The sequence below is a fragment of the Eulemur rufifrons genome, chromosome 9 (assembly GCF_041146395.1).
Source record: "Eulemur rufifrons isolate Redbay chromosome 9, OSU_ERuf_1, whole genome shotgun sequence".
NCBI classification, from domain to species: Eukaryota; Metazoa; Chordata; class Mammalia; order Primates; family Lemuridae; genus Eulemur; species Eulemur rufifrons.
In genome coordinates, this window is record NC_090991.1 from 34,830,493 (window position 1) to 34,844,853 (window position 14,361).

General features: G+C 37.4%; 1 protein-coding gene across 1 annotated transcript in view; it reads left to right on the top strand.

Moving 5' to 3' along the window:
• SKAP1 (src kinase associated phosphoprotein 1) overlaps window positions 1-14,361 on the top strand; it is a 264,643-nt gene that overhangs the window by 47,752 nt on the left and 202,530 nt on the right. Inside the window, exon 3 of the mRNA XM_069481285.1 lies at window positions 8,135-8,160. Within this exon, the coding sequence (XP_069337386.1) occupies window positions 8,135-8,160 (26 nt within the window). The remainder of the gene's footprint in view (window positions 1-8,134; window positions 8,161-14,361) is intronic.

Sequence of the window (14,361 nt, forward strand, 5' to 3'; positions counted from 1 at the left end):
ATAATATCACCATGTTCATAACAAGGAGAATATCAAAGGCATGATAGTTGTGGAGAGTTTGTCCAAGGAGGTTTTAACTGTTTTCCATAGAATTATCTTATTTTCAAATGAATATCACATTTTTTTACCTTGCCCCTGATCCTACACAAGATAAACTGTGGTGGCTCCACAACATGGACTTTTAAACTCCTATGATGCCATCTGATAACCTCTCCTTGCTTCATTTTTCTCATCTGTAAAGTGAGGGCTACATGAAATGATCTTAAATGTCCTTCTAGCTGTAAAATTCTCTGAGTATATAGGCCACAGTCACACAGTCATACAGCTATCAGCTATTCACTAATGAGATAACTGAGAGTCTCAGCAGCCAAACAATAGCTGTTAACCTGAAGCAAGCAAAAAGTAAAACAAAATTCAGTCTTTAAGCATCAGCAGTGACAAAAATGACAGGATGAGGGCCAAAGAGACAGTTTACGGTAATCAGCTGGAGTTCTCTGTGAGCAGTGCCTTGTTTTCTCCAATATACAAGTTAGGAATCAAAAGGCGTCTCTGACTTTCCTCTGGCCACTCTGCTCCCAGCCTGTCTCCCAGTCTGTTACCTAATCTCTTGTCCCTTCTCTTGCTCTAGAGTAGCTTCCTAAACTGCCTCCTGTCCATCTGTGCTGCACATCTCTGCTGGACTTGATCACCATGGACATCATTCTTTATTCCTAAAGACAAGCAAACAGACCTTTAATGACTCTCTTTTATCTACAGAAAAAAAAATCTAAACTCTGACCTGACATTCAGGGTCTTTTATTTTGCCATAACATACTTGGCTAACAATTTTCTTTTATTGGTTCGTCGAATTATAGTTAGTTGCCTATTACATGCAGGGAGGATGGGGATTTTGTAGACACATGAGTGAGATTTGCTAGTAAGTAAACAATCCTTATGCCAGAAAGTAGCGGAGGGAATATTAGGATGTAGGTTTCCAATGTTGCACTGAGAAAGCTTACTGACCAATCAAGAAGAACTGCAGTGTTCCTTACTGTTTGTATCCAGAGTGGATGTTTGATTGTAGCAATGATTCCATGGAGCAAAAGTGTTATAGAAAACACTAGTGGTCAATAGGGTTTTATTTAATTTATTTTTAAAATTTATTTAATTATATATATTTTTAGAGATAGGGTCTCACTCTGTAACTCAGGCCAGAGTGCAGTGGCGTCATAATAGCTCACAGCAGCCTCAAACTCCTGGATCCAAGTGATCCTCCTTCCTCAGCCTCTTGAGTGGATGAAACTATAGGTGCATGTCACTAAGCCTTTACTTTCTTTTTATTGTCTGAGAATGAACTTAAAAGTTTTTAAGGGGAGTCATGGGTTATACTATCAACATCAGATAATGCTGCTTTATTATTTAATAAAAGTTTGATTATGACCATTATATTTTGTAAGTAGAACATTGTATTATCTACTAGTGTAGATTTCTAAAATTTATGGATATAGACTCAATACCAGAGAAATGTTGCATCCCCCAAAAGAACCCAGGACTTTCTTATGACAGATTCTTCTGTTCCTTGAGTTATAAACATATTTTCTGTTGTAACCATAGTATTTGTTATTTGCTGTCTTAGATTATCATCTCTTCATATACAAATATCTTGTCTTTTGGACTAGATTGTAAGCTCCTTGTAGGCAGGCACTAGGTCTTGTACTTTTGGTGGAAATGGGGAACTGGGGCTAGAGGGTGCACCAGCTCCTCCCCAAGGACCTTCTCTTTGCTGCCCGACTAATTGTGAGGCTGGTACCCGGACCCCTGGGTCCCAGGCCTCTGATGCCTCCACTAGAGATTTCCACAAGGTGGTGCTCTTTTCCCATTTCTGTGCTTGGGTGTCACTGACTGCATTACTCTGCCACTAGCCCTTTCCTTCTGCAAGGTAGTAGATGGGACACTGGTAGTAAAGAGATAACTTGAAAACCATATGAATCTTTCCAAGTGAGAAAAGAGATTATAGGAAATATCTACAGTGTACAGACTTAGCGTTGCTCAGCAAAGTTATTTCCGTGGGCATAAATCAATCTCTACCATGTGGCTCACTGCTCAAGGTCAGTAGCAAGGGGTTTTCCTAGTCTTATCAACTTCCATTGAAGTCCTGCTCAACTGGGCTTCCATTTCTAATGGCAGGATAATGCTTTGGTGTTAGTCTTTGAAGACAGCCAGTGCCAGAGAAGAGAGTTGGTCAAGAGGGAGACAGAAGTCTTTGGACATTTATTGTTGCAGACAGCCTATGCATTCAGAAGACATTGCTATTTTGGTACAAAAATGGAGTTTGGATTTGGACATCCTTAAGTCATACAGAAGAGATTTGATTTTGTTCAGCAGGTGGTTTACCAAGGCAGGGAGTGTATGATGTATTTTAAATTTCCATAAGTCACAGGTAAAATAACACTTTTAATACTTCAGTTGCAAAAAAAAAATCATCTAGATGTTCTAGATTTATAACATCACAGATGTTGGCCTTTGTGGATAGCTAGTTTTATAATGCCATTACAACTCAATTCATCTAACCCAGCGGGTCTTATCATTTTTAGGGGGTGTGAGGGAGGGGTAATTATCGACACTAATGAAGTCTATAGACTCTTCCCCAAGAGAAAAGAAAATACATATTACTTTCCACTCAATTTTAGGGAGTTTACGAATCCCCTGAAGCCGAACTATGGACTACAAGTTAAAGACCTCTAATCTAACCACTTCCTAATACCCATAGACTGCTTAACAAAGCAATTGTATCTTCTCTTAAGTACTGGATTTGTTTTCTATATTCACAGCCAATAGGAAAGCAGTTAATATGAAATTTAAGAGTGTGGGCTCTGGAACCAAGCAGACCAGGATACAAATATGGCTTCTGCTACCTAGTAGCCACCTGCTCTTAGTCAAGTTGTTTGACCTTCCTGAGTCTCAATTTCCTCATCTGTACAATGGGGATAATAATAGTACTGACCTCCTAGGGTGGTTATGAAGATTAAATAAAGTAATACATGTGAAACCTTATGCATAGCACAATGCCTAGCATATGTTAAGTGCTAAATATTCTAATTACTTTATTATAATTAGGAAATGCAATTCTTTTTCCTTCCTAGGTATTTCCAAGAATATGAGGATAGTTACAATTGTTTGACATATTTCACCAATATCTATATAATTAGCTGGCTGAGGGGTTAAAGCTCTGAGTACTTTAATCTCAATAACCATGTTTGTTGGTTAGCTCCATGGTTAGTTCCATAGTCAAGAATTTGATACTTTCCCTTCCTTGCAATCTAAGAGTCAATAACCCCATTTTCAGCAGAAATCTAATAATGTATTCTATGAATTTTAGGTGGAAATTTAAAACAGTATGTTTGTAGTATGAAAGATACTGAAAAATAGCTGTAGATGGACCATATCTGTTTTAGTCACCATTTCACCCATAGCACCTGAGCAAAGGGCTTGTCATAGAAGACATTCAATAAATACTGGTAGACTGAGTGACTGAATTCTTTCAGAATAGAAAAATGTCTTCAGAAAAAGACTCCACTAATTTTGATGAGTGTTTAAATGTTGTATTACATTTTCAAGATTTTCCTCCTTAATTTCTTATTAGAGGGCCTGTTCTGACACTGATTGCTAGGGTTGAAAACTTGTCTGCCTCATTTTCAAGCTGTGTAACCACAGGCAAGTTACTTCATTTCTTGATGTCTCTGTTTTCTCATCTGGAAAATGGGCTTAATAGGAGGGGTAGAGCATGGAGGAAGTGGGTTAAAATAAGGGAAGTGCTTAGAGAAGAACTCGACAAAATGTTCAATAAATCTTAGCATTCTTATTATTGTCATTACTATTACTACTACAATGACTATTGCTCAGCAAGATTCCCTCAGTACTGTGTCTTCAATTTACTTGTACCTTTCCCCAAACTAAAGTGCAATTAAAACATATTTAATTTAAAAACATGAATAGCAAGCTTTGTCTTGCATGTAGTTGAATCCTAAAATTTCAAGACTCTGTTCTATAGTGTAGACGAAGTATTGTGAAATTTTATTTTTCTGTTTTCATTTTTGGAGGCACAAGTGAAGATGGGTTTGTTTTGACTGAATGTGAAAACGATCATCATCAATGTGGTTGCAGCATTTTCTCCCTGCTCATTCCGTACTCATCATTTTTCAGATCCAAATATCATTTGCATGGGCCTGATGATGTTGAGTATGGATATTGCAGAGGAGTGATAACTTCCCTTTGCTATTGAAGCAGAAGCTTCAAAGAGAAGATTAAAGAAGTGTTTGTTATCTATCTGCACAGGCCTGATAAGAAATTCTCAGAGGCTTTTAAGATAAACACAACTCTGTATGTGTGCATTTATATGCTTTTTTTTCTGTATACTTCTATTGTGGTCCTTGTGCTTTGGTTTAAAATTTCTAGTTTCAGACTTATTAGACCCTCTGGCTAAAGGAGAATTGTTTTCAGAGCAAAGGTAAGAATTGGAAGATGTTGGCAGGATTTGACTAAATGCCTCCTGAAAAGTATAGAATTCTCTATTGTAGAATCATCTTTATAGAGAACATGATGAAGGCCATTCATAGGATATCTTTAATAAGACAAGATCAAGATCTGAAAGGTGTCCAGCAGAGAATACTCCATGGTGCCCTCCCGGGAGGGATGAGATTGCTCACCTTTTGGACTTTCCTTTTAGCAGTGTCTTCTGTGAACTGTGGAATAGAGGTGTGAGTTTTTGTTGTTGTTTTTTAGACAAACTTTCTTTAGGGTTGCTGTGTAAGTAATACTGAGAGTAATAAGACCGGGAGAAAAGATAGGTAGCAAGATAGATTTATACCTTCTGAAAAAGAAGGGACTTATATTCCACTTCATGCCATTCTGAGTCAAGTTCTATATATGATTATTTTCTTTTATTTTTATTGTTTTAAAATTATTATTTTTTTTAGAGACACCGTCTCACTCTGTTGCCTGGACTAGCGTGCAGTGGCATCATCATAGCTCACTGCAACCTCTAACTCCTGGGCTCAAGCGATCCTCTGGCCTCAGCCTCCTGAGTAGCTGCCACTACAGATGCATGCCACCATGCTGGGCTAACTTTTTTTTTTTTTAGAGACAGGGTCTTACTATGTTGCACAGGCTGGTCTTGAACTCCTGGGCTTGAGTGATCCTCCCACCTTGACCTCCCAAAATACTAGGATTACAGGCATGAGCCACCATGCCCAGCCCTCTATATATGATTTTTATTGACAGAATTTTTTTTATAATTGACAATATAATTGAATATATTTAAAATGGATCACATGTTCTCTCTCATAAATGGGTGCTATGAGTGAAATGATAGACATTGGAGACTCAGAAGTGGGAGTGGGTGGGAGCAGGAGGATGATGACAAATTAGTTAATGGGTACAATGTACATCATTCAGGTGATGGATACCTTAAAAGCCCTGACTTGACTTCTAAGCAACCTATGCATGTAATAAAATTACACATGTACCCCATAAATCTATACAAATAAAAAATATATATTTCAAAAAAATAAAATGTACAATATGATGATTTGATATCTCTTAGCAACTTTCAAGTATATGATACAGTATTATTAACTATAGTCACCATGTTGTACATTAGATCCTCACAACCTACTCATCTTATAACTGAAAGTTTGACAGAAATATTTAATTACAGTATTATCAATAATAATGCAGATTCTGCTATTTAACATCAACTATGTAGACCCACTACTTTTTTGATACTGTTAAATTGAGTTCTTTCTCCATAATCAGCCTTCTTAAGATATAGCTACTATTGGCAGAAGCAATACCTTTAATGCATATGAACTTATAGGCTCATCTTTCTTCTTGACCAACAAGAGAAGCCAGGAAACCAGGATACTTTAAAGTAAGTTGAGAAGGGAACTGAAATATGTGTTAGTTGGAGTGGAGATCGTGGGCAAGAGAGGCACAAAAGAGGCTGAGATCATCAATAACGTATTTTTCCTATTTAACAATTTGCCCCTAGAGTTGGCCTTTTAACTGCCACTGCAGGGCCAGGTTTTTTTCTGGGCAAATAAATGAGAATGACATTGCTCAGCAAAGTTCCTGCTATTGCCATCATTAACATTTTGGAAAGAGGAGTGTGTATGGTGAGAGAGAGAGAGAGACAGAGAGAGAGAGTGTGTGTGTGTACATACATGTCACATGTTCATGTCACACCTTAATTTCTATTTGTATTTAATTGGAAGTTGGGTAATGATAGGAATTGGAGGCTAAGGAAATGCCTCAAGGAAGACAGAAAATAGCAAGAGAAGATGGAAAATTGCTTACCCGTTTGATGATTTGCTTGATTATCTATGTTTTGTAGAAGGGAGTTTTATGGCAAACTCTTCACGGTGGCCAGGTACAGCAGAAAGCTACACCATCCGCTAGGTAGAGATTGACCCATCTTACCATTATACATAACTTATTTAAGTTTCAGCCAGTTCCAATGTCCATTTGCCGTTACACTGATATGGACACCTCTTCTTCTCAGCTGTTGCAGCTTTCCGTTTTCCACCCCTTCCTCTGCTCCCTCCTCTCCCCTTTTCCACTGCAGATGTCACAGCTGTTCTGGAGTCTCCCTGCCCTCTAACCCAGGTATCTTACTTTCCCTTCACCTGATTGCCAGCCCAGAACTGTTCAGGGAAAGGAGAGGAGCAAGGAAAGACAATCGTCAGGTTTCTTCTCTACTTTCTCTTCTTCATCTCTGATGATTTCCCTCAAATTCATCTGTGGATTATGGCAACATACTCCCTGCTGACCTCTTTCCATTTTCTGGAATTTTATCTTATACAGTAAAGAAATAACCTAGATACTCACTGGGCTGATGTTCCGACCTAAAGAAGCCAAAGCTAATTTCAGTCGTGTGTGTACTGGAAGACACACCATTATCATCCATGTATTGTCTTTTTCTGAATCTTTTTTGTTATGAACTCTTTTAAGAATTTGATAAAACCTGTGGACTGTCTCCCTGCGTGGGGGAGTGGAATGCTCAGATGCACATAGACACTCCTAAGAGGTTGCAATGAAGGTAGAAAAATATCCATTCTATTTGGTGGCATGGAAGGCGTTATGTTGAGAGCAAGAATTAAGGTGCAGTGACTGAGTTGGAGTATGCTGAGGAGGGAGCGGGCAGTGAGGAAATGAAAAGCGCAAGCACAGACAACGCTTCTGAAAATTTTGCTGTGATGTGAAGGGAGACAGGACAGCAGATGGAGGGATGTGAAAGGGGTGAAATGCTGGAGGAAAGGGCCAAGTTAGGAGGAAGAGGTTGAATATATACAAGAGAAAAATCAATAAAGAATAATGTCAGGTTCCTATGAAGGCAGAAGGAATTGGGATCCAAAGAACAATAGACTTTTGTGGGTAGCCATCATATATAACATTGTTTCTGTGGGGGAAAAACGCAGTTTAGGTTCCAAATAAGTGACTTACAAATGATCCTTTCCACCACTGCTATTTCATGAGTTTAAGACTTCAAGGGTTGTCAGTTTTGCCAATCACTTCCCAAAATAATAGAGGAGATGGAATGGTATAGTGGACTGCAAGAATTCCATTCTTGGCTCTGACACTATAATGCTAGACAACCTTGAGTCAATTGTTCATGTGTCACCTGTAAAATTAAGAATTTAGGCTTACAAGGCATTTGAGGATGTGGTGTTGGTGGTGGCGGCGTTTGGATGTTGTAACCCCTGGGAGTGCCACTGATATTTGGTGCCCAGGACCAGTGATGCTAATGGTCCTGTTATACACAGGACAGATGGTCACAACAAAGAACTGTGCTGCTCAAAGCCTGCAGAGCTCCTGATGAGAAACCCTGGGTCACTACTAGGTTTCTCTCTTAGGACTTTTCCAGCTCTAAAGAAAAATTATCTAAGGAGTTGCAGTGAACTAAATGCAGCTTTTAAGCCTTTGAGAATCTTCCAAATCTCAGGGACAATTCTTTATTTTTTCTGAAAGTGAGTAGTGGCTTTGGCTAGTTATTGACCATTTAGCAAGCTTTTGGACAAGGTGCTCTAGTTACTGTATGCCAACCAAAATTGAGAAATACAAGTTTGACTTATCTCCCATTTTTTTCCTTGTATTTCAGATACTGTTGGGATTTTCAGCCCCAAGGTGAGTCTTCTTTGAATGGTTTTATGCTAAAAAAAAAAATGTGTAGATGGGATTGTTACTTCTGTCTATTCTATATAAGCTTCTCCACAGAGTGGCACTAGCCATTTCTGAGGGAAGTTAGTGGAGTGTTTAATTAACCTTCACCCCGCTGGGCCCCCTGCCCTGCTTTTTAGCAACAAGAGGCTCTCTGCTTCTGCCTTCTAAGTGGATTGTTGCTAGATAATTTTATAGAACCAAAGCTATAATATGCTTTTATTCCTTGAGCTTTGTTAGATGCCAACAGGATCCAGTAGCATTCAAATAAAATGGTGGCCGAGTCCATAATAAAAACCTTGGGAGAGTTCCAACTCAGTTAATCCTTCATTTGCTCCAGAAATAAATTCCAGTATGTTACCTCCGCGATCACAGTGCCCTTCCACACAGCCCGCCTGTCTGGCAGCAGAGAAATGTCAGAAATGGAGCAGTGTTGAAATTCCCACTAGAACAGTGTTATCACATTTTAATATGAGCCTCACTGCAGCCTCGGTGCTTCTAATTGCTTTCAAACCATTGTTTTCCTGCTTTTGCTTGATGAACCCAGCATCTGGCATGATTCTAAAAAGTACAACAGACAGCTGTGTGCAAAATTAAAAAAAAAAAAAAAGGACAGGATTAGAACACATTTTTAAAGGGTTCAAAATTGAAAATTTTTTTCTGAATTCAAACAGTTTGAAGGGGATGTCTTTAAAGTGTATGCATTCCTTCTTTTTAGCACTCTGGCTGAGAATGTCAGAAACATCATCCTGAATATTAATTATCTTAATTTATTATACATGGGGGTTTTTTATTTTCTCAGAGAATCACAAGAGAGTTTTAGATCAAACTTGCAAATAAATTTATGAACTATTTTGCCCTACAACTTTTTTTAACCAACTGTAAACTTTTTCAATACTTTTATTCACTTAATGTTGTCAATGTATCCAATCACAGTAAACAGTAACACCTTAAAGAAATAAAAATTGTGAGAGATAATGGTTTTATTAAAATTTTTGTTGTCCTAGCTCACATTTTCAGTATATTTCAAATTTATATAGGCTTTCTTTAAAAGCCAACTTTTCAGAAATAGAAATCTTATATTTTAAAGCTTCTTGACTCTTGTGAGTTAAGTCAGATTATTTATACTATCTATTTTTTAATAATGTGCTGTTGTGTTACTATATATCTCACTGTCCTAAATAAAGCATTTATAGCTGAAAAAATATATTGAGTAGTAGAGAACTATATGTAATAATGTAGCAGTTTGCTCTGCAAAATGCGAAATGCACTATTCAGGGAATGGCCTTATAGTTCAGGGTTTAACAGATGCTAACCAAAATCCACAGGGGGAAGAACATGATTGTGAACCAGCAGAAATGAATGCAACTGTGAGGGTAGAATTAATTACCTAAAGGAGAAATAAAGAATTGGTGTCAGAGATGTGGTACAGTAATGTGATGAGAAGAGGAAGTAATTTTAGAGCTTAACGTAAGAGATTATATAGGACTAAAAAGACAAAGGGCACATTTTCCCAGACTCATGTGATGGTGGCATTGCAGTCGTCTTCTAACATAAGGCAACTTTGACATACCCTTTCTCTCAGAAAAAGGGCAGAGGCAAAGCAGCCAGGGGGACAACTGAAGATCGTTTATTTAGAACAGAAAACTCTATTTGCATCTCAACAACAATTGAATATGTATGGCAAAATATTTGCTCATTCGGAAGTAAATGTAAAGAAAGATGAAGTGGAAAAACTCATACTCTTGCCCCCAGTCTTGCTCCTCCTCATACAGACACTTTTTGGGGAAGTGGGAGGGAAGGATATCTTTTACTTTGCCCTTTTGATTAAACCATAGCTGACTGTATGCTTCAGAAACTGGTCGGGTGGATGGGAGCAGTAACTAGTCTATATAAGGCACAGCAGGACAGTTTAAGATTATGAAAAGAATAGGGATATGTGATAAAGAGAAAACTGGCAGAAAAAATTTAAAAAGCCCTGGAGGACTAGGTAGTGTTGGGGTGGAGAAAAGAAAGAAATGCTGGCCCCAAGCTTTTCCTAGCATTTTTATGTGTGACAAGACCTTCTGTGCGGGAAAATGGTGGAATGAATTTTACTAACTCTGCATTTGGCTGAATACACTCTGCATTCTTCAGGATATTTGTACTAAACCAGGTCTGGTTCCCAGAAGGAAAACAGTCTTAAATTATAAAAGATCAGCTGGGTACAGTGGCTCATGCCTGTAATCCTAGCACTCTGGAAGGTTGAGGCAGGAGAATTGCTTGAACTCAGAAGTTCCAGACCAGCCCGAGCAAGAGTGAGACCCCATCTCCACTTAAAATAGAAAAATTAGCTGGGTGTCCTGGTGCATGCCTGTAGGCCCAGCTACTCAGGAGTCTGAGGCAGGAGAATCGCTCGAGCCCCGGAGTTTGCGGTTGCAGTGAACTATGATGACACCACTGCACTGTGCCGGGGTGACAGAGTGAGACTCTGTCTCAAAAAAAAAAAAGATTATAAAAGATCCCTTAATAAAAGTCCTTTTAGTAACACACATTTAAAAAAATAATAGTTGTATCAAGATATAATTCACACACCATAAAATTCACCCTTTTAAAGTGCACATTAGTGGTGGTTAGCATAGTGTAGTATAGTATAGTAAGTGTAGTGTAGTGTAGTATTGCGTTGTATAGTATAGCATAGTATGAGTTGTGTACCCGTCACCACTATATAGTTTCAGAACATTTTCGTCACCCCCATAAGAAACCCCACACCCATTCCAGAGCCCATACACTTTCAGAGTTCTAGAGCCCATACTCTTCATTGCCATATTTTACTGTGTCATGGAAGGGTTATTGAGGATTAGCAGTAAGATGTGTAAACATCTAGCACAGTGCCTGGGCATAGTAAACAGTAAGAAAATGTAGTTTCTGTTTATAATAATGATATGTTAATGATAAGTTTTTCCCTCACATTTCCACCCAAATTTTCTTATTGGTCCACCATCAACTTCCTGAATGATGTTTATTTTTTTTTTTTTTAAAAAGAAACAGGGAAAATAAAGCATGATCCAAAAAGTATATTACTTTAATGTAGAGGAGACATAAATGGAAGGACTCTTTTAATGAGTTTAAATATAACTGGAGAACATGAAAAAGGCTTTTTATTTTTACCTTATAATAAGATTGTTTTAATAATTCAAGACCTGCTTACTTTAAAAACTTTTTTCCTACTTAATTTTTCACTTAAAGTTACAAATAGGCCGGGCGCGGTGGCTCACGCCTGTAATCCTAGCACTCTGGGAGGCCGAGGCGGGTGGATCGTTTGAGCTCAGGAGTTCGAGACCAGCCTGAGCAAGAGCGAGACCCCATCTCTACTAAAAATAGAAAGAAATTATATGGACAACTAAAAATATATACAGAAAAAATTAGCCGGGCATGGCGGCGCATGCCTGTAGTCCCAGCTACTTGGGAGGCTGAGGCAGTAGGATCGCTTGAGCCCAGGAGTTTGAGGTTGCTGTGAGCGAGGCTGATGCCATGGCACTCTAGCCCAGGCAACAGAGTGACACGCTGTCTCAAAAAAAAAAAAAAAAGTTACAAAGAAAAGCCATTGGAATTTTTGTCATGGAACTTTTGTCATTTCAGTAATCAATATCTAAAAGATGATATCGATCAGCTGTCTAAACAATGGTATCAATTTTGCCTTTGGATGTGACAACAGTATCACTTTAAGTCATTGAACAAACTGATTTTTTTCATTTTGCTTCAGTTTCCCATTTTATAAAATGAGTTAATTATTGACAGTTTTAGTTTAATATTAATAAATCAAAATTTTGATTACAAGGTATATTTATAATTCAAAATTTGTTATAAAAACATCTTGAATATTAGATAGAATTTCTCACCATAGGCTCAGAGTCTAAAAAAATGATAAAATATTCAAATAAAAATTTAGGAAAGACCATGGAAATATTATAAATATACATAACAAGATCTTTTTTTTTGTCCCATGATCACTCACATTACATTTGTGATAGTGGTAAATGTAGGCCAGTGAAATCTCTTGCCAGCTTAAAGATTCTTTGAGTTTATGTATGGGTGGTATAGGGGTTTTCTGAGAAAATTATCCAGTATATTTCAATATGAAAAAATTCCACTCTGTGAATCTTATAAATCTCATTTTGAAATGGCAAAGTAAATTAATGCCTAAAAATATAGCTTGGCAAAAGCAAATCATGCAAAGTGAATAAAGAAAATGTTATTATAAAGCCACATTAACTGTAAATTAAAGGAGATTTAAGGTGAGTGAGTACTCACACCTGTAATCCCAGCACTTTAGGAGGTAGAAGTGATAGGATCACTTGAGGCCAGGAGTTCAAGATCAGCCTGGGCTAAATAGTGGAACTTTGTCTCTACCCCCCAAAAAAAACAAACAAACAAAAAAAAACCTAAGTTAGCCAGTGTGGTGGCACATACTTATGGTCCTAGCTACTTGGGAGGTTAAGGCGGGAGGATGGTTAAGCTCAGGGACTGAAGGCTGCAGTGAGCTATGATGCCACTGCACCCTAGCCTTGGGTGACAGAACGACACCCTGTCTCAAAAAAAAAAAAAAAAAAAAAAAGAAAAGAAAAGAAAAAGAAACTATTCTTTTATGTGTGGCAATGGTATTAATAGTTAGGTTTTAAAAAAAGAGTTCTTATTTTAGAGACAGATATGCTGTGATATTTAAAGATAAAGTGATAAAATGTCTGACCAGTAATATGGGAGGGGAGAAAGAAACAGGGTGGGGTGTGGATGAAACAAGATCAACTATAAATTGACACTTGTTGAAGCTGGATGATGTATCATGGGGGTTTATTACACTGTTTTGTCTACTTTTTTACATGTTTAAAATTCTCTATAATGCAAATATAAAAGAAATCCAGATTGAGATTGATAAAAAATATTATTCTTTTATTTCTATTGTGAGACCTAGTATATGAATGCATAAGATGCTTTGTATATCTGGACATAAAATACATAGAATAGTGAACTGTTTTTTTAAATTGTCGTTTCAAGTTAATGTTTTATGCTAGAAAGAGCCCAAACTTTGAAATCAGAACTGAACTGAAATCCAGGCTCCTCTACTTAGAAGGGTTGTGAGCTATGGCAAATGATGTCACCTCTCAAAGCTTCAGTTTCCTCATCTATAATATCCCACTAATAATATCTACTTCACAGTTATTATGAGTTGTAATGAGTTATAATGAGATGCTAACTCATGAGGAATGCTTGCCACATGACAGGCACTTACTAAAGTTGTAACAAGTATTATTTTTATGTCTCAAAGTAGGGATAGGCAAATAAATGCATGTATGGAATTTTGGTAATATAAATTTCACATATCTTTCCATAAAATTCATTCATTCCAGCTGAACCCTGGTGTAGGGCCATGTTACTCACCAGGTATATATTTGTAAGGTTTGTATTTACAGGGTACACATACGGAATTTTTATTGGTAACCACTTGAGAGGTTAGATTTATGAGCTTGTTGCTCTATAATGTCTGGGACATGTTGAATGGAAGCACAAATGTTGCTTAACTTCTCGTCCCTTACGATCACATACTTGGAACATGTAGTTATGACAACTACAAGAAGCAAAACATTAAAGCAGCAAAGAAACACCATCTTTACACTAAAAAAAAGAGAGGGGTTTCCTTTGAAGTCGAAGAGAAGTGTTTTTGAATTAATGGGGTGTACAGTGATTTTACTAAGTTTTATTTATGAAAATACTCTTTGCATTCATGCCAAAAGGTTTTAGCACAGTCATAAGTAGGATTTATACAAAGAAACACAGCCCAAATTTATGATGTGTTTGCAAATGTAAGAAAAAGTCTAAATTTACAATATTTGTAATTTATTGTTAAGTATCTTTCTATCACTATTCCTGGAATGCTAATATTTTATAAACACAAGTGTTGGTTATGAATCTAGAATATTCTAACCTATACTACTTTTTAAAAAGAAATCTTCCAGCATGTTTTCCATGTCTTTTGGGGATTTAATAGGGGGGAAATGTACACAGGATGAATACTCTTGCCTTTGGCTTTGGCCCAACATTTTAGCATCAACAATCTTGACAGCTGCCTTTGTGGCTTGACTTCCTTTAGGCATTTCCCCCCTTTCCTTATTGGCTACATTTTATACAAAT